Here is a 24,361-nt window from a genome sequence, read left to right as displayed (position 1 = left end):
CTACTGAAAATTGATTATCTGGGGATTTTTCTCAATGCTCTTCTGGGATCTTGCTGTGCACTCTTTTATTTGTGTCACAATAAGTGGTCACAGAAATACTTGCTTGGTGGTGATGCGCCCCGGGGTACCGTGAGATCATGAAAGTTGTGACATAAATGCAGGGTTTCAGATTCAAATTTCCAACACAGATTTTTCCCTCACTAATCACACATTGCTGGACTTTGCTTACGGTGGCTGCTCCTTATAGAGGTGGTGTGTTTGGTGTGTTGAGCTTGCTCCTGACAGTTCTGTCATTTAAATGTGTCGCACGCAGCACTGTAAGCCTCACTTTTCAGATGGGACGTGCTCAGAATACTGATGGCAAAGCTGCTCCGGCAGCTGTGACTACAGTCAGTTTAGGATAATGCAGCTGAAGTACTCGGGAAAGGCACTCTTACCGCACTGCTGCCTTCCGAAGAATACATGGAATTATTCTCATGTCACCAATCATGCTGTTGCTGACAGTGCAGTATCCTACATAGATAAATGATAGTTACTCCATAATCTTACAGTTGCAATGCAGTCACCAAGGCCATTCCATGCAGGATCTTGGTGGCTGGATGCACATCTTCATTAAGGAAACATATATTCCCCATTCTGTTCAAAGGGGGATTGTAAGAACATCCTGGGCAAATGATGTCTTTGCATCACCCATGTGTTGGAACAGAGTGCAGAGTAGAATGAGACATGCTGGCTCAGGAACTACCATCAGTTTACAACTGAGAGTCTGAAGCGGCAGGGGCCTTTCACACAATTCCAGATGGCCTTTGACATCGTCCCTTGTTGCATCTTTGTTCTTTGAGGAAGAAGCTTCGCCATCGAAGATAATAGAGAACAACACAAGCAATGGAATAGACGCAATGAATGAGAAGTTAAAAGCATGAACATGGATCCAATTACAGAAACTAGGGGAGTAGATGGTATTGCAAGATACTCAAACTGATGTTCTCTGGATAATTTGGCACAGTGCACAGCAGTTAACTCTGCTGCCTCATGGCTCCAAGACCCTGACCTCAGATGTTACCTGGCTGGAGAACTCACATTACCGTGTCAGTTTTCTGCTGGGTGGTCCTGTTTCCTCCAATGTCCCAAAAACATCCTGGTAAGCTTATTGGCTGCTACTAAATCTTCTTTAGTGCAGGTAAGAGTAAAAAGAATTAAAGGGTGGGTGATTGGTATGTGAGAGAGAATAAGTTGCGGACTTGCAGGGAAATGAGAAAAGGGGGAGTAGGACTGATATTATTGCTCTGATGGGAGCCAGCATAGAATCAATAGGCCAAATGGCCTTTGTCTGTATTATTATAAGGGAGTACAGTAGTGTAGCGGTTAGCATAATGCTATTACAACGCTGGCGACCCAGGTTCAATTCCTCCGCTGTCTCTAAGGAGATTGTTTATTCTCCCCGTGTGTCTGCGTGGGTTTCCTCCGGGTGCTCCGGTTTCCTCCCACGTTCCAAAGACGTACGGGTTAGGAGCTGTGGGCATGCCATGTTGGCGCCGGAGGAGTGGCGACACTTGTGGGCTGCCCCCAGCACATTCTCAGTAACGCAAAAAGACGTATTTCACTGTGTGTTTCGATGTACATGTTACTAATAAATAAATATCTTATAAATATCTCATAAGTAATTTGTGGAAATACCTTTTAAAAGACATGCAGAAATACTTATTTCCTTTGTTTTCCTTTAGTATTCTGTTTGAATGATTCTTGTTTGCCAAGTCGTAGTTTGATGAGCAAGGTAAAGTAATTATTCTTTATGATGTACAGTCATAATGTTTTTATTGGTACCATTATATGATTTATTTTTGGTCACTAACCTTGTACTTGTATAATTTTACTGTGTGAAATCTAATGTTATCCCCTAATGAACAGAAAAAGAATGATCGTTGGTTTAACTGTTTTTCTTTGAACCTTTTGATGGCAGCAGTTTCACAGGTGTTCTGCATTTGAACCAGCTGCACTTGGTGCTAGGTCAGTCGTAATCAATATGCATTCTTGCAGAGTTACTGCTGTTGCTGTAGAATCTTCTTAAGGTTTGCATCATCATGAGAACCAACCACCTGATCTGTGCTATGCTGCAAGAAAACCCTCAGAATAATCAGTAGGGATTTGTTTTGCGCAGTTCCAAGCATTTGTGAGAGATATTGTCTCCATGCCTCCAACCAGCAGGATTAGAAGCCTCCCTTTGAAAAAATCCTGCTGATAGTGCCATAAACTCCAGTGCATGTAACAGTTCGCAACTGCACAGTTCTGAGTGGTGGATGTGTTTCCAAAAATTCTGATGGCCCAGATTTTGTGGGGAAAGTGGAACTTCTGGGGTATCAAATGTAAGTGCCAGTGAGTCCCAGATTCCCATATGTGTGACCACCGTCCTCTGTCTTCGATGGGCAAGCCAATTCCGAGTCCAAATGGCCAAGTCACCGTGGATCCCATGCATTTCAATCTTCTGGATGAGCCTACCATGTGGGACCTTGTCAAGCACTGTACTAAAATCCATGTAGACAGCATCCAAATCTCTACTCTCATCATTCAGCTTTGCCACCTCCTCAAAAAACTCAATCAAGTTAGTAAGACATGAGTTACCCCGCACAAAGCCATGCTGACTGTCCTGAATTAAGCCATGAATCTCCAACTGCTCATAAGCCCTTTCCCTAATAATCCTCTCCAATGCTTCCTTACCACTTAATTTATTATCTAATGGTATTTAAGTGTAGTTTTTAATATGTTTTAATTTATTGAGTTCATTTTAATGGGAAGATCTGTCACTTCCTAGTTGCTGGTAGCCCGCATTTGGAGCAGCGAGGACCATCTGGGTCTGTGCCCTCACCTTCCACTAAGTTGCCACTACGAGCACATGAACATGGCCCAGTATCTCACAAGGCCTCATTCTGTGTATGTTGAGGACTCAGAAAGGCCTCAATAGCTGGCGAAGCTCCACCCATATGCTCACTGCTGTCAAAGCTGTAAATGAAATTGAATTGATTAACAAATATCCAAGTTATTTGAAAAAAACAATTATGTTAAAAATTGAAAAAATTATGTATAGTATTTTTGAAAAGTTAAAGTTCTAAAAAAACACACATGCTTAAAAGCAATTAAATGCGTAGTATGATTACAGCATGGAAGGAGACCACTCAGCCCATCATTATTAGTGTGTAATTAAATACTTTCCATCTTTCCAGCAACTGTTTCTTCCAATTGACTTCAGTGGGGATGTTGAATAGATTTAAAGGCTTATTTCATTCATAGGCATATCTTCAGCCTCGTTGCTGACAGGTGTCTGGAAAGTTGTATATCCACTATAGGACAACATGGACACTGCAGCAGAAGGTGCCACTGCTGACTAAGCCTGTGTCAAATGTTGAACATTGGAGAGTTGTGGCTGAGTCCAACAGAAGCGCTGTTGCCTGGCTAGAAGATCTGACCCAAGGGCCTCTGAATATCAGAAATATTCAGAAAAATTCACTGTCTCTGGCAGTTTGACAGCTAGCTAAGCCAAAGGACTGATGACATCTTTTCCGGATTTTCTAGTGTGAGGCTTCTTCTTTAACCCTGCCAACCACCCCTCAACTCCCAATACAATAGTGTTGTATAATGGAAGGCCCTTCCACAGGACTTGGCCTCTGGATATCCGTACAATGTTAACTGTGATCTTTTTTTGTGGATGAGTGGTAGGCTGCTATTGACTGCAAGTTCTGGGCTGGTGTACTGAAGGGCAAGCAATGCAATTGGGTGTTACTGTTCAAAGCTTTGACCTTGTAAGTAGGCTGGTGAGGGCTGAAACTCCGAGTACTGCAGCATACTCAGTAACCAGCGGTGACCTTTGCTCAGCCAACACTGCTCCTTGTGTATCTAAAAGCACTTATTTTTTGTCACTTGGTTTAATCCAGTGCTGTCCTTAACTTATAATCTGCACTATTTCAGCTGCATTTGTACTTGTACCGTTGCTTCTGGCGCTTGTCTTTCTGACAGGAGCTTACTCAGAACTGCTGCCTGATGGCCTGTTTGACCTGCTGTTCATTGGAAAAGAGGAAATTTTCTGATATTGTCAAATGAACAAATTGCAGCAGCACTATCATTGTGTACTCATACTGAGCACAGGTTTTTGAGATTTGGTCAGCAAGATGTTATAAATCTATTATTGTACTTGCCATCACCACTAGAACACGCTCTGGTTTTGTTTCCTTCACTTGCTCTGTGCTTGTTAATGATTTCCAAAGTGACCAGCTCCATGTGGGTGACTGGTAAACATTCCTTTATTGTAATGTCAGTGTGCAACCATTTGCCGAGCTTGGAAGATATGTCCTGTAGGTAGCACGGTATTCAGAATTTTTCTGAATATTTCTGACATTCAGAAACAGTCAACATCATTTGGAGGCTCTTGGGTCAGATCTTCTAACCAGGCAACAGCGCTTCTGTTGGACTCAGTTAGAGCTCTGAAGAGGTTAGGGAGGACCCACAATGCATTAGAAGAAAATAGGCATCACCTTCCTGGGTTTACTTACAAGCACTGAGTATCAAATCTGTCCCTCTGCATTCTTGTTGTGAACAACAGTATCCAGGAGCTTCGCATGCTAACAAACATTTCCTTCAGGATTGCGTATTTTCAGCATTAAGACATATCAGTCGTCGTTTCCTCAGGTTGTTTTCTTGACAGTGGCATACTTGTTAAATTTCTTATACTGTTTCTTCCAGTCAAGCAATTCAGGGTGAGCCATTTGTCAAGACTGACTTTCTTTCATGCCCAGCTGTGCCAGGTACATGTTAATATCACTAGCTTCAAATTGGATTTCCTTAGGCCTGGCATTGCATTTTGGATGGAGTCCCAGGTCTCCAGGCTTTGTAATGTTTAGGTGCTAATAGCCAATGTGTCTCTGTTCCATGAATTGTGCTCCAAAAGGCTTCAGTCCCTGGATCAAAACCAGAAGAACAAAGTTATTGAATCACATTCCCAGGGCCTGTGTAATCTTTTAGTGCTCCCAATTAATCAGTTGATTATACATTTATTAAGCTGGATCTTCCTCTAACTGTGGCTTTTACAGAGTTAACAGGGAAGAAATTTGGGACCTTAGAGTGAAGGCAGAAATGTGCCTTCTGTTCAGGTGTTCCAAAGATCCCAAAACACATGCATTGTTCTACTGCACTTCTCAAGGAGTCTGAGATGGTGGTGGGGGTAGAGTAGGGAGAACAAACTTCCTTAGATTTATCAGCACTTAGACTGGGAATTTGGCCTCCAAACCCATGCCAGATTAACCTGGTGCAAGTCCAGCAAGTCCATTGACTTCATTGGGAAGAAATGACCCATCAGAGGATAGTCAGTACAAGTCAATGCCCTTTTTTGTTGATTTAATTGAATTGGTTTAAATGCTTTTAATTTTATTGCTGTGTCTTTTTGTGTTTTTAATTGCTTTTAATAAGTTTAACTTTTAGTACTTTTATGTTTCAATAGTTTCTGAGTATTTAAGTATGTAAACATCAAAAGCATTTACAATCGTTCAATCTGAAAAACAGTTTTGACGTTGGTGAGCTGGGGGGTGGAGGCTTTCTGGTGTCAGGGCAATGCAGGCAGAGGAGCCTGCCATTTATGCTTGGAGTGGCCCTGCTCTACACCAGGCCTCACTGATTAGCTAGCAGGCAATATCTCAAGAAATCTGATCAAGAGCCTTGCTGGTGAGTGGAAGATCTGTTCCATTATGTCCTGATTATATTTTTAGCAGTGATGTCACAAACAGGGACAAAAATCCAGTTAATTTTTCTGCCTTTGATTTGTTTTTTTCCTGATTTGTTGGCTGCTTTTTGGTGAATAGAATTTATTTTTAGATCGTGAGTGTTTTTGGCAAAGTGAGTGTTCGGGTGAAAATATTGTATAAGCATGTGGGGAACTTACCTCTGCCAGAAGTCACTCACCTAGATCCTTGGGGGCAGTCACCGGATGCAGTGTGTTTGATTATATGGATAGAGAAGAATGGAAGTTAGATTGTGCTGGAAATATTTTTCCGATGGAGACAGCAATTAATTCTAATGCCACTTTGTACAATAAAATTATGTAGTAACTTGTTGAAAACAACTTTATTTTATGTATCTCATGGTGTTGAGTTGTCTGGTAACAGTTATTTGATTGTACAACTTAACCCTGAAATGTTATTGTCAATGGTATCACAAAATTTCCAAACTGGCTAAATTGCTGTTTCCAATGGAGACAGCATCAATTCATTCCAATGCCACTTTCTACAATGCAATTGTGTAGTAACTTGTTGAAAAAAACTTTATCCTATGTATTTCATGGTGCTGAATCGTTTGGTAACAGTTATAAGACAGTGTAGTGGGTCCAGCCAGAGATACGCAGTGACAAATGTATTGTATTAATAATAACAGCAGGCTGATCAGTGGCCGGAGTGAGACTCAGATCCGTACTTCTGGATTAACTCTTCAGTAGAGCAGGCATACTCAATTTTCCTTTTGCCTCATATGTCATGCAGGCACGGTACTGTAGAAATTAGTGTAACACTATTGCAGCGCCAGCGACCCAGGTTCCATTCTGGCCGCTGTCTGGAAGGAGTTTGTACGTTCTCCCCATGTCTGTGTGGGTTTCCTCCGGGTGCTCTGGTTTCCTCCCACATTCCAAAGACGTACGAATTAGGAAGTTGTGGGCATGCTATGTTGGTGTCAGAAGTGTGGCGACACTTGAGGGCTGCCCCCAGAACACTCTACGCAAAAGATGCATTTCACTGTGTGTTTTGATGTACACATGATTAATAAAGATATCTTATTTACCTTATCATAGATTTAATTCTTATTGGAAAAAATTTGGAGAAATTCTACCACACTAAGAATGGGCAGTTCAAATTTCATAGATTGATGCAGCCTAATCAAATTACACATTGGTGGATCTAAAAGAAAGATTATCCTCGGACTTTCTATTTTTTTGCTAATTTTTCTTTGAATCCTTTTTTGAATGGTTTGAAATGTGTCTGAACCATTCAAAGTCCTTAACAAGCTGAGGGTGCAGCTGAGCCAACTGTTAACAATTTTTATCAACAATTTAGTTATCAAGGCTCTTTCTGGTCTGCCTGTTCATTGGCTATTATGATCTGTGGGACCTTGACATTTGGATTGGATGACTTCTGCAAGACAGTACACCACAGCAGATTAGCAAATGTTAAGTGTAAACCTACTACATTTGTCAGCAGCATGTGCAGGTAGCCCATTGTCTCCACCATGTGTGCTCCAGCCATCAGAAGCTGGTTCTAAAGCTGCTGTCTTTATATTAAACAGCAATACAACATTTTTGGTTTTCTAGTCCTCTAACACCAGTTCCACTTCTAAGGAGGACTGAAAGACTGTGGCTGGAACCCACTTAACTTTTGCCCTTGCCCCCCTCTGCAGCTTAGGAGGTATCCCACCCACACCAAGAAACTTTACTGTCCTGAGGATTGTTATCATTGCAAATATCTATTTTGACCCTATTTATTATTGCTACTGTCTTTTTTATACAATAATGGTAACTCTTCCAATGAAAACATGCTAATTGTTCATTTAGTACCTTGCTCATCGCCTCTACAGCTAAAAGACTATTTGTCTTGGTCCCTGATTATTTTTTATTTTCCTTTTCCTATTTATGTTTTTATAAAATCCTTTTAGGTTCCATTTTGCGTTAGTCACTATTAGTCTCATGGTTCCCTTTTTTAAAAATCCACTCCTGTGATTTCTTCGTTCAGCTTTATTTTCCTATATTTTAGTTTACAATTGTTATCATCTTCCTTTCTCTGTCACAGTGTAATCTCGTATCTTCCATAATGCAAGGAATTCAGGCTTTGGATGCTTTTCCTCTCTCCCTGAAGAGACAGACGTTAGCTTGATGTTTTCACTATTCCCTCTTTGAATTCTCCCCATTGTTTAACAAATATTTTGCCTACCAACTTTTGATTCCAATCTATCCATGCCAGATCCTAAATAAATTCAAGGTATGCTCAAGGTGTTACATATCTCCAAGTTCAGACATGATTAGTAGTTTTCATTGGGTTTTTGGACTATTATAACCTTCAGGTACTTTCCATTCATATTGTCCATTATTGTTTGCTGTTGTACAATGGATATGTGGTATTCATTTATTCACCTTTTATACCTGCAGTTGACACCAGTTGGGACGACCATTTTTACTGGCTTCTCTGGAAGAAATGGAGCAATTGACATAGATGATGGCCCGAATGGACAAATTGAATATGTCATTCAACATAATCCAAATGATCCAGTAAGTATCACATGGTGGGTTTATTGTTTCCCCATGGGAACAAAAATCCTAGCAGATGAAGTTAAATACCTGGGTTAACATTTTCATTGCCTTGAAGTGTCAACTCTATTTCTCGCTCCACAGGCACCAGCTGATTATTTCCAGCAATTTGTGTTTTTTTAATTTATGATTTTTAACATTGTTCTGAAAATAACTATTGTGGGTAAATAGCTCATATGAAGTTATCAAGTCAAGTCGACTTTATTGTCCTGTGTACAAGTACGATGAGATACAAGGAAATTGAAAAACTTGCCTGCAGCGGCATCACAAGCACATAGGTTCAGACCTGGAACTTTGAAGCCAAATATGCAAAGGTCCTGGATTTGCACCAAAGGCTTTGGGAGAAACATCAGTGTTCCCCTGAGGGGAGAAGAAACACTTAATGTGGGGATGTGTGGGGCTGAGGACAGGTGCCCCTTACACTGAAAGTACTTGCAGTTTGAGATTTGTTGTGGCTTAATCTAAGTCTGGGTAGACAGTTCGCAAAGAAGCAAGCTAGCCCACTGATTTGCAACTAGTGGTGAAGAAGGTACAAGAGAGTTCAGGGGTAGCTCCATGGACTGCACCTTTTGAAAGAAGGGAAGGTCTTCAAGACCAAAGTTAACATCTCCAGGAATGGACTGGGCTGGGGTAGATGGCAAGGAACCCCCAACACATCACTGCAACATAAAGCTTTCTGGAGCAGTATAGAACCATTGTTGCTAGGTGCTGCCCTTCTGGTTTGGACACGCACAGAAAATCAAACAAATAAATTGATCTTACTAATCTCCACAAACTCAGTCTGGATCAGTAAACATACAATCTTGGAATTACTTTATAAGCCACTAGTCAGCTTCACCATGAACATAGCATCCAATTCTGGACATCGTGCTGCAGGGAGGATGTAAGTGGTTTGGTGAGGCTATAGAGAATTGTTAACAGAATATTCCACAGTGAAGTAATTCAATAATGTGAGTGGAGAAGCTGAGATTGTTCTCTTTGGAACAGAAAGTTGAAGAGATCTGATAGAGATGATTAAAGTCATATGTTGTAAAGGGGTTGGTGTAGATAAGCTACTTCCAATGATGGCATAGTCAACAATAAGAGAACACAGGTTGGAGATGAATAGCAGAAGAATTAAAGGGGAGATAAGTCATCCCTTTACACACCAAGTTGTTATTGTCTGGAATATACGGCCAGAAAGGCTGTTGGAAACAGATTGAATGATAAATATGAAAGGGAGCCTTATGTACACTTGAAAAGAAAAAGATATTGCAAGGCTACAGGAAAAGTGCAGAGAAGGAAGTTGGTATTATTAATTGAATTGATTTTAAAAGAGCTGGCACAAGCATGGTGAAGCAATCAGCCTCTCTCTCTGCTGCATACTTCTATGATAACTGTCCTCAGCACATCCTCCAAAACATTCTAATCATTTTTTTATTTACTGTTCATATGTGCGAAGACAATAATGTCTGTACTCATCCATAGACTGGGATTTCCAAGGTTTTTTTTCTCATTTGACTGTCTTGACTGTGACAGAAAAGATGAATGGATGGATAAAAGTGCTTTCTGCCAAACTGAAGTCACGGTGGTTGATAATGAAAAACCTGAAGGAAATCCTAGAGCTCATTTTGAACATTTACCAGGCTTTATTTAAGTGTTCATTCTTTAAATTTTTTCATGATATTTCTAAATTCAATCCCAGAAAATAAACTTCTTTGACAAAGATGAGTGTTGCAGACATAATCTGGCTGTTGCCTTTTTATCTTGTGAGCTCAAACAAAAATATGCTTTTAAAATGTTGTTCATTATATTTTATGTAAGTACCGATGCCAAATATATTAATGCACCAATATTATTTCAGACTTTGGCTAAAGTTTTTTTCAAATTATTTGATGCTTTAAGAAGCAATCCTTTTTGAATAGGAACAAACATGAAAGTAAGGCAAACAGTCTTCATGGTGTGGCAGGTTAATTAACCTTGGTTTTAAATAATCTTTATTTGAAACAACTGACTGGTTAAGTGTGATAAGTGCCTCATTTTTACCATGTAGTCTTCAATCGAACCATACCAAAAGTTAATGAACAAGATACTCTTGATGCCATGTTGATGAAATGTTGTATTTTAGAATTAATTAAGCCATTAGTAAAGTGATACTAACAGAAAACTATTTTAATTATCCAATGCTGTGAAGCAAAGGAATTGTGTTTTGTAAGATGTCTTGGTGCAAAATATTGAACTAATTTGCTGTTAATGCGGTTGAATAACATTTGACAGGGGTACTATGTAAACTTGAACTTGTCTTTTTGTGTTCATAGGAATCTGGCAGGACATTTGACATTCCACTCTCATTAACAGGAGCTGTGGTCTTAAGGAGAAGGCTAAATTATGAAGAAAAAACACGTTACTATGTCATTGTTCAAGCCAATGTAAGATTTTTATTTGAAGAATTTCACTAACATGAATTATAGTTGTATTTTAACAATTTCATATTGTCCAGTGGGCTGGACATTTGATGAGACCAGTAACGCAATATATATTTTATGTTCAGTTTAATTGATGTTGTCAGACCATCCAATGTTAAATAATTGCCTGAAAGTATCAGAATTGCACACATAGTTTTAGGAAACATGGTTTACATGTAATTGTAAAGCGGTGATAGTTATTTTCTCTTTGAAAATAATACAATTTCTGTTAGTTGAAAATAAGTACAGCAGTAAGTTGAATTCTTGAAATAAAGTGCACATAATTTTCTTGAGGCCATTTTAAGTGACACTTTTATTTGTGAATAATTGTGCTTTGAAATCTAGTTCATGAATATGGCTTATATTTGTTATATAGATTTCAAAAACAAGTTTTGGAACAACATTAATTATTGTGTCAATGTCAGTCAGAGCATATCATTTCCCAACATATGGAAATGTCTTCTGTAAATAAAATGGTTTAAGATTTGTGATTCAAATCATTTTTGACATCTTTATGGCCTTCAAAAGTAATTGAAACATGAACAATCAAAGCTTCTTTTTCAGAAAGATATATTGATAATTGACAAACGGGGTACCTTGTATTCAGCAGGTAGTCTGCACCTGACCTGCTTTCTGATATTGCATTGTGAATTGTTTGTAGAAATTAATTTCTAATCCACTTTGCATATGCTTCTTGGCTGACATCGGGGCAGGAATGGATATTGAATATTCCTGGTTTTCAGTGTTTTAAAAGGGATAGGGAGGGGGGGAGAAGAGGAGGAGGGGTGGCGATACTGGTCCGGGACACAGTTACAGCTGCAGAAAGGGTAGATAATGTAGAAGGGTCCTCTCCAGAGTCAATATGGGTGGAAGTTAGGAATAAGAAAGGGGCAGTTACCCTTCTGGGAGTATTCTATAGGCCCCCCGGTAGCAGTAGGGATACTGAGGAGCAGATTGGGAGGCAGTTTTTGGAGAGATGCGAAAATAACAGGGTTATTATAATGGGAGACTTCAACTATCCAAATATTGATTGGCACCTACTTAGTGTCAAGGGTTTAGATGGGGCGCAGTTTGTTAAGTGTGTCCAGGATGGATTCCTGACGCAGTATGTTGACAGGCCGACTAGAGGGAATGCCATATTAGATCTAGTTTTAAGTAATGAACTGGGTCAGGTGACAGATCTATTGGTGGGTGAGCATTTGTGAGGCAGTGACCATTGTTCCATAACCTTTAGAATTGTCATGGACAGGGATAGGAGCAAAGAGGATGGGAAGGTATTTAATTGAGGGAAGGTGAATTATGAGGCTATAAGGCGAGAACTTGGGAGGGTAAATTGGGGTAACATTTTTGAAGGGAAATGTACTATGGAGATGTGGTCCATGTTCAGGGATCTTTTGCAGGATGTTAGGGATAAATTTGTCCCGGTGAGGCAGAGAAGGAATGGTAGGGTGAAGGAACCGTGGGTGACGAGAGAGGTGGAACAACTAGTTAGGAAGAAGAGGGTAGCATACATAAGGTGTAAGCAGCAAGGATCTGACAGGGCTCATGAGGAATATAGAGTAGCAAGGAAGGAGCTTAAGAGAGGGCTGAGGAGAGCGAGAAGGGGACATGAAAAGGCTTTGACAAGCAGGGTTAAGGAGAATCCCAAGGCTTTTTTCTCGTACGTAAAGAGCAGAAGGATGGCTAGGGTAAAGATAGGTCCGATTAAAGACAAAGATGGGAGGATGTGCCTGGAAGCTGTTGAAGTGGGTGAGGTTCTCAATGAATACTTCTCTTCAGTATTCACCAAGGAGAGGGGTCTTCATGATGCTGAGAACAGTGTAGGTGAGGGTAATGTTCTGGAGTATGTAGATATTAAGAGAGAGGATGTGATGGAGTTGATAGAAAATATTAGGACAGATGAGTCCCCGGGGCCCGATGGAATATTCCCCAGGCTGCTTTGTGAGGCGAGGGAGGAGTTTGCTGAACCGTTGGTTAGGATCTTTGAGTCCTCGTTGTCAACGGGGATGGTACCGGAGGATTGGAGGGTGGCGAATGTTGTCCCCTTATTCAAAAAAGGTAGTAGGGATAGTCCAGGGAATTACAGACTGGTGAGCCTTACGTCTGTGGTGGGTAAGCTGTTGGAAAGAATTCTAAGAGATAAGATCTATAAGCACTTGGAGAAACATGGACTGATTAGGGACAGCCAGCATGGCTTTGTGAAGGGAAGATCTTGCCTCCCAAGCCTGATAGGGTTCTTTGAGGAGGTGACCAGGAAGATTGATGAGGGTAGTGCAGTGGATGTGATCTACATGGATTTTAGTAAGGCGTTTGACATGGTTCCACATGGTAGGCTTCTTCAGAAGGTCAGAGGCCAAGGGATCAAAATTGTCTAGCCTGTAGAAAGCAGAGGGTTGTGGTGGAGGGAGTGCATTCAGATTGGAGAGCTGTGACTAGTGGTGTCCCGCAGGGATCGGTTCTGGGACCTCTGCTTTTTGTGATATTTATTAACGACTTAGATGGAAGGGTGGAAGGGTGGGTTAGCAAGTTTGCAGATGGCACAAAGATCGGTGGTGTTGTGGATAGTGTGGAGGGCTGTAGAAGCTTGCAGAGGGATATTGATAGGATGCAGAGCTGGGCTGACAAGTGGCAGATGGAGTTCAATCCAGAGAAGTGTGAGGTGGTCCACTTTGAAAGGACAAACTCCAAGGTGGAGTACAAGGTAAATGGCAGGATTCTGGACAGTGTAGAGGAGCAGAGGGATCTGGGGGTTCATATCCTCAGATCACTGAAAGTTACCTCACAGGTGGATAGGGTAGTTAAGAAAGCTTATGGGATATTAGCTTTCATATGTCGGGGGATCGAGTTTAAGAGCCGCGAAGTGATGATGCAGCTTTACAAAACTCTGGTTAGGCCACACTTGGAATACTGTGTCCAGTTCTGGTCGCCTCATTATAGGAAGGATGTGGAGGCGTTGGAAAGGGTGCAGAGGAGATTTACCAGGTGTTGCCTGGATTGAAGAGTATGGATTATGGGGAGAGATTAAAGGAGCTAGGGCTGTCCTCATAGGAGAGAAAGAGGATGAGGGAAGACATGATAGAGGTATACAAGATATTGAGAGGAATAGATAGAGTGGACAGCCAGCGCCTCTTTCCTAGGGCGCCAATGCTCAAAACAAGAGGACATGGCTTTAAGGTATTGGGTGGGAAGTTCAAGCGTGATGTCAGAGGGAGGTTTTTCACCCAGAGAGTGGTTGGTGCATGGAATGCGCTACCTGGGGTGATGGTGGAGGCTGATACATTGGACAAGTTCAAGAGATTGTTAGATAAGCATATGGAAGAATTTAAGTTAGAGGGATATGTGTGAGGAAGGGGTTAGATAGTCATAGGTGTGGTTTGAAGGGCGGCACAACATGGTGGGCCAAAGGGCCTGTATTGTGCCGTATTGTTCTATGGTCCTATGGTTCTTTCCATATGGAAGACCTTTCTTTGTTAGCCAGACCTGCTACCATCCACAATACATGCATTATCATAGACATCTAGGCTGTACTTTGCTTTTTCTTGCCTTTTGTTCACTCTTTACTTCTTTCTGTTGGCCATCCATCTCCACCACGTCTCTGTAGCTTTGCATTTATAAATTTACTTCTTGAAAATTAACTTGGCCTTGTGTAGTAGCTGTTCCCTTAGGCTGAACCACCCTCCCAGACAACTTGATCTCTGTTGATTGAGTCTTTCAAGTCCGCAAAACTGCAGCTGTCTGCTAACAATCTTAGCTCCATTAAGAAGTATCAAAGAGTCCTTCCCTGTTCCTAGTTTTCTGTAAGGATCCAATATTGATCAACTGCTCCATTTTTCGTAGGATAGATTGTGACTGAATCTAATGCATCCTCTCCAGGGACACATTTGAGGGCTCTATGATACAGTACAATTCTTTCACCTTACGACCATTGAAATACAATAACATTTGTCAGTTCTGGTTTATCCCACACGTTCCAGAATGTAAACTTTCTCTCTGTTGCCTCTATTTGGGTGGGTTATCTGCTTGGAAATCCTGCTGCTTTAATCATTATACACTCTCTCTTGACTGAATCACAGTGTTTGCTGTCTCTTGACACATGTTTTCATGATTGGGAGTTATCACACCTAGCATTCAGTATTTAGTCTCAGCCTTTGAGTCCAAGTTTCATTGTTTCATCAACCAACACTTCTGTCACGATGTCTCAGTTTCTTTCTCTCATTTACCCGCTGTAATATAGATGGCATTTAAGCGAACATATAAAGGTATTTTATTCATGAAGGGGCATTAATTGTGCAAAGCAGCATTTTTCACAGTGGAGCAAAAAGCAAAATGTTGGAGGAACTGAGCAGTTCAGGAAGCATCAGTGGAAGAAAATGGACAATCAACGTTTCAGGTCGAGACCCTTCATCTGGACTGAAAGGTAGAGGGGAGATGGCCAGTTTAAAAAGGTGAGGGGAAGGGGTGGAGCAAGAGCTGGCAAGTGATAGGTGGATCCAGATGACGGTGGTGGGGGTGGTTGATTGGCAGATGGAGGAGGAGAGAGTGGAAATAATGACAAAGGCTGGGAGGTGATAGGTGGAGCTGACAAAGAGCTGCAGATGATGGAATCTGATAGGAAAGGAAAGTGGAGCATGGAACCAAATAAGGAAGGTGGGGTGGGCAAATGGGAACGGTAGGGGGTGAGTCCCCTCCCCCATTTCCCTCCACAAATACTCCCTGACCTGCTTAGTTCCTCCAGCATTTTGTTTTATTGCTCTGGGTTCCAGCATCTGCAGTCTCTTGCATCTCTCTTTCTCGGGGTGGTTTTGTCTACAGAGGTAAGGGGCCTCTGAAAACCTCTGCTCTGTAATGTTAGTTGCAATGTACAGGAGCATTTGCTTACATGTTGCAATTGTTAAAGGAGGGGGGTGAATATCCAATGTTACATAAGCTGCATATGTTACATAGAGCCCCTTGATTTTTTTTCTACGAAGGTTGCCACGTGCAGACGGTCTGACTGACATTTTGATGGAGGCTTTTTGGACAGAAAGGCTTCTTTGCTGCTTTAAAACTTACAAAACCAGATGGATGTACTGAGGGATTTGGGGCAATCCTCAATGCAATAGTGCTTAGGAGTGAGGGTGGGGTGCAGAGGGTGTTCATGGAAGGAAGAAATAGATTGCAGTGGATTGCTGGGATGGGGGTGAGACTGGTGGTAAGGATTTCCTGGGGATCACCCTTCCCCTTTCTGCACCACAAGCAGTATTGTAGAAAGATTTATCCTCTTAGAGGTTCAGCTCTTCTCTGCTCCTTTCTGTCGAAGAGTCATATAGCATAGAAACAGGCCCCTCGGCCCAACTCATCCATGCCAACTGTGCTGCCCAGCAAGCTAGTTCCATCTACCCGCCTTTGGCCCATAGCCCTCTAAACCTCTCCTATCCATGTTCTTATCAAGATGGCTTTTAAACGTTGCTAATGAGCCTGCCTCAACCACTATTTCTGGCAGCTCATTCCATGCTTTGCATGAAGAAGCTGCCCCAATGTTTCTTTTAAATCTATCGCCTCTGATCTTAAACCTATGCCCTCTTGTTGCTGTTGCTGTGTTCCCCAAATAGAACAAATGTTAGAATGATAGAAAACATAGAAAACCTGCAGCACAATTCAGGCCCTTCAGCCCACAAAGCTGCGCCAAACATGTCCCTACCTTAGAAATTACTAGGCTTACCCATAGCCCTCTATTTTTCTCAGCTCCATGTACCTATCCAACAGTCTCTTAAAAGACCCAATCGTATCTGCCTCCACCACCATTGCCGGCAGCCCATTCCACGCACTCACCACTCTCTGAGTAAAAAACTTACCCCTGACATCTCCTCTATACCTACTCCCCAGCACCTTAGTAGGCTGCCGTAGTAAGCTGCCATATTATAATGTTTCAATGACCATGAATGGATTGGTGGGCTGCTCCTTATTCTGTCTCTGTTAGAATTGGAAATGGGAGTTCTGAGGTGGATTCTTCCATTTGGCATTTTATTTTCAGGAATATATAAAAAAAAAACACCCCACCACATTTTGGACTTAAGGTTCTGTTTGTAATAACATGAAAATGCCATTTAGTTTCCTGAGCCTATTCTGCCAATAAATAAGATTGTGTATGATCTGTGACCTGATTGAATAAACTCAACGTTTCCTCATATCCCTCAATGATTTTGGTTAGCTAAACTCAAACAGTCTCAAACTTAATGTTAGTAGTTGTAAACAATTGCCAATGGCTGAAGTGAATTTCTATTAACCTTTGCATGTTTTCTAATATCACTCCTAAAAAGTTGCTCCTCACAGTTAAGCCCTCCCCTTGCTGCTCACTCATTAAAATTTTTTTTTTCATTTTCTATGCAATTAGTTCTGGTTAATATCTCAAGAACATAAATCAGTTCACTCTTAACTTTCCAAATTCTGGAGATCCTTCTTTTATTATTATGATCCTTCAAAACCAAGAATATCTGCAAGGTGAATTTTTAAAAAGTTATAGCTTAATCAGTGCAGTCATACACCTATTTCGAACTGCTGCCTTCGCATTTAGAACATAGAACATTACAGCACTGCACATGCCCTTCGGCCCACAATGTTGTGCTGACATTTTATCCTGCTCTAAGATCTATTTAACCCTTCCCTCCCACATAGCCCTCCATTTTTCTATCATTCATGTGGCTATCTAAGAGTCTCTTAAATGTCCCTAATGTATCTGCCTCCACCACCTCTGCCGGCAGTGTGTTCCACGCACCCACCACTCTCTGTGTAAAAAGGTTACCTCCGATATCCCCCCATACCTTCCTCCAATCACTTTAAAACCGTGCCCCCTCGTGTGAACCATTTTTGCCCTGGGATAATGTCTCTGACTGTCCACTCGATTTATGCCTCTTATCATCTTGTACACCTCTATCAAGTCACCTCTCATCCTCTTTCGCTCCAAAGAGAAAAGCCCTAGCTCACTCAGCCTATTCTTATTAGATATGCTCTCCAATCCAGGCAGCATCCTGGTAGATCTCCTCTGCACCCTCTCTAAAGCTTCCACATCCTTCCTATAATGAGGCGACCAGAACTAAACACAATACTCCAAGTGTGGTCTAACCAGAGTTTTATAGAGCTGCAACATTACCTGGGAGCCCTTGACTAATGAAGGCCAACATACCATACGCCTTCTCAACAACTCTATCAACCTGCGCGGCAACCTTGAGGGATCTATGAACGTGAACCTCAAGATCCCTCTGTTCCTCTGCACTGCTAAGAGTCCTTACATTAACCTTGTATTCTGCCTTCAAATTCGATCTTCCAAAGTGTATCACTTCACACTTTTCCAGGTTGAACTCCATCTGCCATTTCTCAGCCCAGGTCTGCATCCTATCAATGTCCTGTTGTAACCTACAGCAACCTTCTACACTATCCACAACACCACCAACCTTCATGTTATCTGCAAACTTACTAACCCACCCTTCCACATCCTCATCCAAGTCATTTATAAAAATCACAAAGAGCAGGGGTCCCAGAACAGATTCCTGTGGAACACCATTGGTCAGTGACCTCCAGGCAGAAGACGCTTCATCTACAACCACCCTCTATCTTCTATGAGTGAGCCAATTCTGAATCCATACAGCCAAGTTTCCCTGGATCCCATGCCTCCTGACTTTCTGAATGAGCCTTCCGTGAGGAATCTTATCAAGCGCCTTACTGAAATCCATGTACACCACATCCACTGCTTGACCTTCATCAATGTGCTTTGTCATATCCTCAAAGAATTCAATCAGGCTCGTGAGGCACGACCTGCCCCTCACAAAGCCATGCTGACTGTTCCTAATCAGCCTATGCTTCTCCAAATGCCCATAAATCCTGTCTCTAAGAATCTTCTCCAGTAATTTGCCCACCACTGAAGTAAGACCCACTGGCCTGTAATTCCCAGGGTTGTCCCTGCTCCCTTTCTTGAACAAAGGAACAACATTTGTCACCCTCCAATCATCTGGCACTACTCCTGTGGCTAGTGAGGACATGAAGGTCATTGCCAAAGGTGCAGCAATCTCTTCCCTCACTTCCCATAATAACCTTGGATATATCCCATCCGGCCCCGGTGACTTACCTATCCTAATGTTTTTCAAAAGTTCCAGCACGTCCTCTTTCCTCACACCGAAATGCCCTAGCATATCAGCCTGCTGTATGCCATCCTCACAATCGTCAAGGTCTCTCTCACTGGTAAATATTGAAGCAAAGTATTCATTAAGGACCTCCCCTACCTCTTCGGACTCCAGGCACATGTTTCCTCTTTTATCCCTGACCGGTCCTCCCCTCACTCTAGTCATCCTCCTATTCTTCACATACGTATGGAATACTTATTTGGATTTATTGGATGTAATATCCAAAATGATTGTCCAAATTGTTGTCATGGCTTCAGGCCTACAATTTGGGCAAACTTTCTTCATTCTGTCCCCTCAGAAGCCAGTGACGGAGGGTTAGATTTTACCTGCTTTATAGACTGAAATCAAATCAGACGTGATTGATCGATTGGTGGTCTTGTGTTCCCAGGCTCTGGAAGCATGCACGTGTTCATTCAAAAAGTAAGATAAGAAATAAGAGCAGGAGTGGGCCACATGATTCCTTGAGCCTATTCTGGCATTCAACAAGATCATGGCTTCAGCTCCACTTTTCTGACTTCCAAAATCTTACATGTTTCAAAGGGATTACCTCTCATCCTTCAAAACACGAATGAATATGGTTCTAAAAAACAGAAAATACTGGAAACACTCAGCAGGTCAGGCAGCATCTGTAGGAAGACAAACAGCCAACATTTCAGGTCTGTGACCCTTCAGAAACATTGGCTGTTTCTCATTCTACAGATGCTGCCTGACCTCCTGAATTTTTCCAACATTTTCTGTTTTTATTTCAGATAAGTTACATCTGCAGGATTTTTTGCTGACATCTGTGGAGGTTCTGATATCTGACATTCAGGCTGCATCTGTGGAGACAAAAAGAGATGTTGATGTTTCAGATCAGTGACCTTTTCTAGGAGCTGATGAAAGGCCATCAACTTGAAATGAAATGTTAACTCTGTTTCTTTTTCCATAGATTCTGTCTGACCTGCTAGGTATCTCCAATATTGGTTTTATTATTTGAGGTTACTGCAATTTCTTTGCTTTTCCAATTATAGACCCAATGTGCACAGTAATTCGTCCCTTGTGAACCTTCTCCAAACTGCCTCCAATGCAAGAACATTCCTCCTTAAATAAAAAGACCAAAATTGTATACAGTACCCCAGGCAGGGTCTCACCAACACCATATGCAGTTGCAACTCAACAAGAAATTTCCAGCATTTGGAATCTTAACAGCTGCCCAAACCTTTGGTCTCATGGATGGAATAGGCAGGTGTACAGAAAAGGTTTTCTAAAATACCGTGACCCAATACATTCCAATCTTGTTGCAGTGGGGCAGAGGAAAACCGCTGGTAGGGTCCTCCCCACTGGTCCGCTTGTCCATGACTTGCTTTACAGCGCTGGAGTCAGAGTCGAGCTGGAGGTAATACCGGCACTTGTCCCACACTGAATCCCAGGGTGGAGCACAGAGGTTCTGAGTCAACAGGACAGGGGCACTTTGAATTCAGCCTCTCAGCTTTACCCCAGCCGTGACTGATGTATGTAGCACAGCCTTATTTGAATGGGGTTGGTAACGTTGATGGAAAAGACAAAGCAGGCTAGTGTTGCGGTTAGCGTAACGCTATTACAGCACCAGCAACCCTGGTTCAATTCTGGCTGCTGTCTGTAAGGAGTTTGTACGTTCTCCCCATGTCTGCGTGGGTTTCCTCTGGGTACTCCGGCTTCCTCCCACATTCCAAAGATATACAGGTTAGGAAGTTGTGGGCATGCTATGTTGGCGCCGGGAGCGTGGCAACACTTGCGGGTTGCCCCCAGAACACTCTGCGCAAAAGATGCATTTCACTGTGTTTCGATGTACATGTGACTAATGTACATCGTATCTTAAATACAGGTATCTTTAGTTTACTTGATCTGAATGTTTTAAATTAATTTCATTTTTTGATTAATTTATAACATTTAAAGGATGTTTAAGTAAAATTATTTTTCATAGATTTTATTTTTTTAATTATCTAAATATTGTTGAACTGATTTACAATGCCTCTGATCATCAGAGACACTTAAAAATATTTCAGAGGCCATCGCAGCAGGGAGCTGTCAAGAGGCCATCAGGGCAGTCAGAAGGCGGACCCTCAGGATCTGCCATCTGAGGCCTAGTGGCTGTTTGCAGGCAACACCACCTCAAGGGACAGTCACGACAGTGGAATAATTGGATATATGGTACTGCAAAACAGAAGAGTGGCAACAGGAATTCTACAGGGATCAAGTGAAGGGAAAGGATTACCATAGAACCATAGAACCATACTGCATAAAACAGACCCTTCGGCCCACCATGTTGTGCCATCCATCAAACCACCCTCACACTATCTAACCCTTTCCTCCTGCACATCCCTCTGTCTCACATTCATCCATATGCCTATCCAACAAACTCTTGAACCTGTCCAATGTATCTGCCTCCACCACCACCCCAGGCAGTGCATTCCATGCACCAACCACTCTCTGGGTGAAAAACCTCCCCCTGACATCTCCCCTGAACCTCTCACCCATAACCTTAAAGCCATGCCCTCTCGTCTTGAGCATTGGTGCCCTGGGAAGGAAGCACTGACTGTCTACTCTAATTAGTGTATTAGAGTGTTAGAGTGATTGTAAATTAGATTGTTTGAGTGATTATTTAATTGATTATTAATTATTGTATCATCCAGTAGTTTGCACTGATTAGTATCTGCTAAGAAATTAGAGAACCTGGCAACGCTCCTTCAGGTGATCTGGCACATTTAAGCATCTTTACCTGGAGTAGGTATCGTTGTGTCAGTCGAGAAATTTGACTGGGCATTTCCAGGAACCAGTCACTCTGGCAATGCTGTTGTTATTTTCATGTCGGGTGCTCCCTATGACCCATATTGTTCTGGGGATACTTTTTGTTGGACACTTTCAAGATAACGTTGTCTTGCTTGCACAGCACCAACTGGGAAGCCTTCACACTAAGTAAATTACTTACCTGCATCCTAGGTACTCGCCCCTCAATCCCTACCACCACACCTGATCTCCTGACCTTCTCCAACTCTGTGATTTCCTCCCCCATCAATGCACTGCCGGTGTTATAATGTTCTTCCTCACCCCGTATCTGACACCTGGCCAAAATGCAAAGAGTCGGACTTCCCTGCCCCAATTGCTTTGTGAACTGCCAGTCTCCCACTCCTAATTTCCACAACTTTCCTCCTTCCCCTGTTAGTTTGTCACTCCCAATATCCACCTGCCCACCTCAAACACAATGCTGGAATTTCCCTTCCCCACCCCCCCACCAACCTCTCAACCCATCAACACAAATGCTCTTCCACTACAATTTCCCTTCTAACCCACCTCCATAAATCCACCTACAAAAATTGTAAATCCTTCACAGCTGACAAAACCATTAGTGTAGCCAGCTTATAGTGCTGTCAAAATACAATGGATATTTCCGATATTACCAAACATTCTAAAACCATTGGGTTAAAACTTTTAACTGAAAAGAGAAAACTTAAATTACAAAAATATTTAAAAATATTTAAATAAACTCAAACAAAGTTTCACCCTAAGCTCTTGTAGCCATCATTCATTGACATCCATGGAGAAGGACTGTCTACATTTGGAAATAATCAGAAGGTCAGGCCACATCTGTGGGAAGAGAACAGCGTCAATGTTTCAGGTTGAAGACCCTTTGTTAGAGTTCTGATGAAGGGTCCTCAACTTAAAATGTTAACTGTTTCTCTTTCTACAGATGCAGTGTGACCTGTTAGTACTTCTCGCTTTTTCTGTTTTTACTTTAGATTTCCAGCATCTGCATTTTGTTTTGATTTTCACTATCCACTCGGGTTCCCCAGTGTTAGTGCTGGGGAGTCACTGAAACTTAATGTTTTGTCATTGGACTCCATGAGCTGTCCATACTTGGGACACAGTTATGAATTCACCTATAAACATCCATCAGTGAGTCCAGGACCTCTGCATTCACGTGCATATGGAAATCTTGAGCTTCATGATTCTTATCCAGGGAAATGATGGCAATTCCATGAAGTGCTGCCGGCATTTTTCTATAAATGCTGTCCAGTATTTTATGCAAAATAAAGGATATCGAAATCAATCCATGTAGTTTACTGTTTCTGAATGATCATGTTAAGTCAGAATAGATAAGTGAAAAATATTAATGCAAGATGTTTTAACAAAGCAGATAACATACAAATATTAAAAATGCATTTACATACATTTTTGTCCAAGTTTTTTCCATTACGAATTTGTCTGTGCATTCTTATAGTGGAAGCTGTTTTAATTATGCTTACCCAAGTTGCATACTGCAATGTCTTTGTTTTGTGTCTCCCAGTTGCACTTCTGCCAATTCTATTCCTCACTATTCCATCCTTTCCTATGTAATTATAAATAACGCAGAATCAAAGTATTAAGTGGAAGTGAGGACAAATGGAAGTTGAATTATGCCACCTCTCCCCATTCTCTAACCATTTTTTAGCCGAGGTCTGAGCTCAGTGATCAGTCCCCATGTGTCATGGAAGAAGAAAATCGATTACTGCATCATAAAATCAAAGAACCTGCCAAGCCAGAAGATCAATGTTGTTGTCGCAATTATCAACCTTGTCACTGCCCTGAAGAAGAAATAACTGATTACCAAGGTGTTATTCCATCTGCTGAGAAAAAGCAGGCTTTATGCCACACAGGAGCTGATGTGACCAATTGCCTGTTCTACCATGGAAACTGACACTGGCTTCCAGATTCACCTTAAGACTGGTGCATTGCACTGGCCCTTGCATCTCTCAACAGTGCAGCAGCTGGGAAGAAAGCATGGTATTGAAGCACCTTTTGGAATAAAATCTAATTTCTGACTCAACAATAAAACATTCTGGGTTTGATGATCTGTGGAAAAACATGGAAAGCTCTAAGTAACACCTCAAAGAGCATAGCCACTGCATTCACTTGATACACAATGTTGTATTAGGGGTTCTGCAGAATGTGACCATGGCAACCCTGATCAAACAATGGACTGAGATAACAACCCTCTGCTCTCGTTACAAAGTTGTCATTGCTCTGCAATACATTCCCTTCGCTCAGGTGAATTGGACTGCTTAATGAACCCTATACAGGAGAACTAGATTTATAATTGTTGCTCCAAAGAAGAGCTGCACTGAGAGAGTGAGAAAATGTCATGTGTTCGATGGGGTGTACAACTGGTGCTAATTTTCAGATGTGGCTTGAATGGATCACAGCTCAAGTTGTGCTCTGGTAGTTCGCATAGAAATTACAACAGAGAAGTTGGCCATTAGATTCAGCCATTTTATGGTGGCACTAATCATAAAACCCATGTACCCACCCCTTTCCTGAATCTCTTTTTCTCCCTTTCACTTCAAAAATTATGATCTATTAACTCTCGAGGTGGTCTTTACTGCAACCATTATCTCTGCTGTGCATTTTAAAACTTTTCAAGCTCATTTCAGACCCCTGGC

At 41.8% G+C, this 24,361-nt stretch overlaps 1 protein-coding gene across 1 annotated transcript in view; it reads left to right on the top strand.

The window, feature by feature from the left end:
* Positions 1–24,361, top strand: part of pcdh15b (protocadherin-related 15b) — a 564,355-nt gene that overhangs the window by 133,374 nt on the left and 406,620 nt on the right. Inside the window, exons 6-7 of the mRNA XM_052027763.1 lie at positions 8,168–8,287; positions 10,624–10,734. Coding sequence (XP_051883723.1) covers positions 8,168–8,287; positions 10,624–10,734 — 231 coding nt within the window. The remainder of the gene's footprint in view (positions 1–8,167; positions 8,288–10,623; positions 10,735–24,361) is intronic.

Source organism: Pristis pectinata, chromosome 12 (assembly GCF_009764475.1).
Source record: "Pristis pectinata isolate sPriPec2 chromosome 12, sPriPec2.1.pri, whole genome shotgun sequence".
NCBI lineage: Eukaryota > Metazoa > Chordata > Chondrichthyes > Rhinopristiformes > Pristidae > Pristis > Pristis pectinata.
This window is presented reverse-complemented; position numbering and strand designations above follow the sequence as displayed.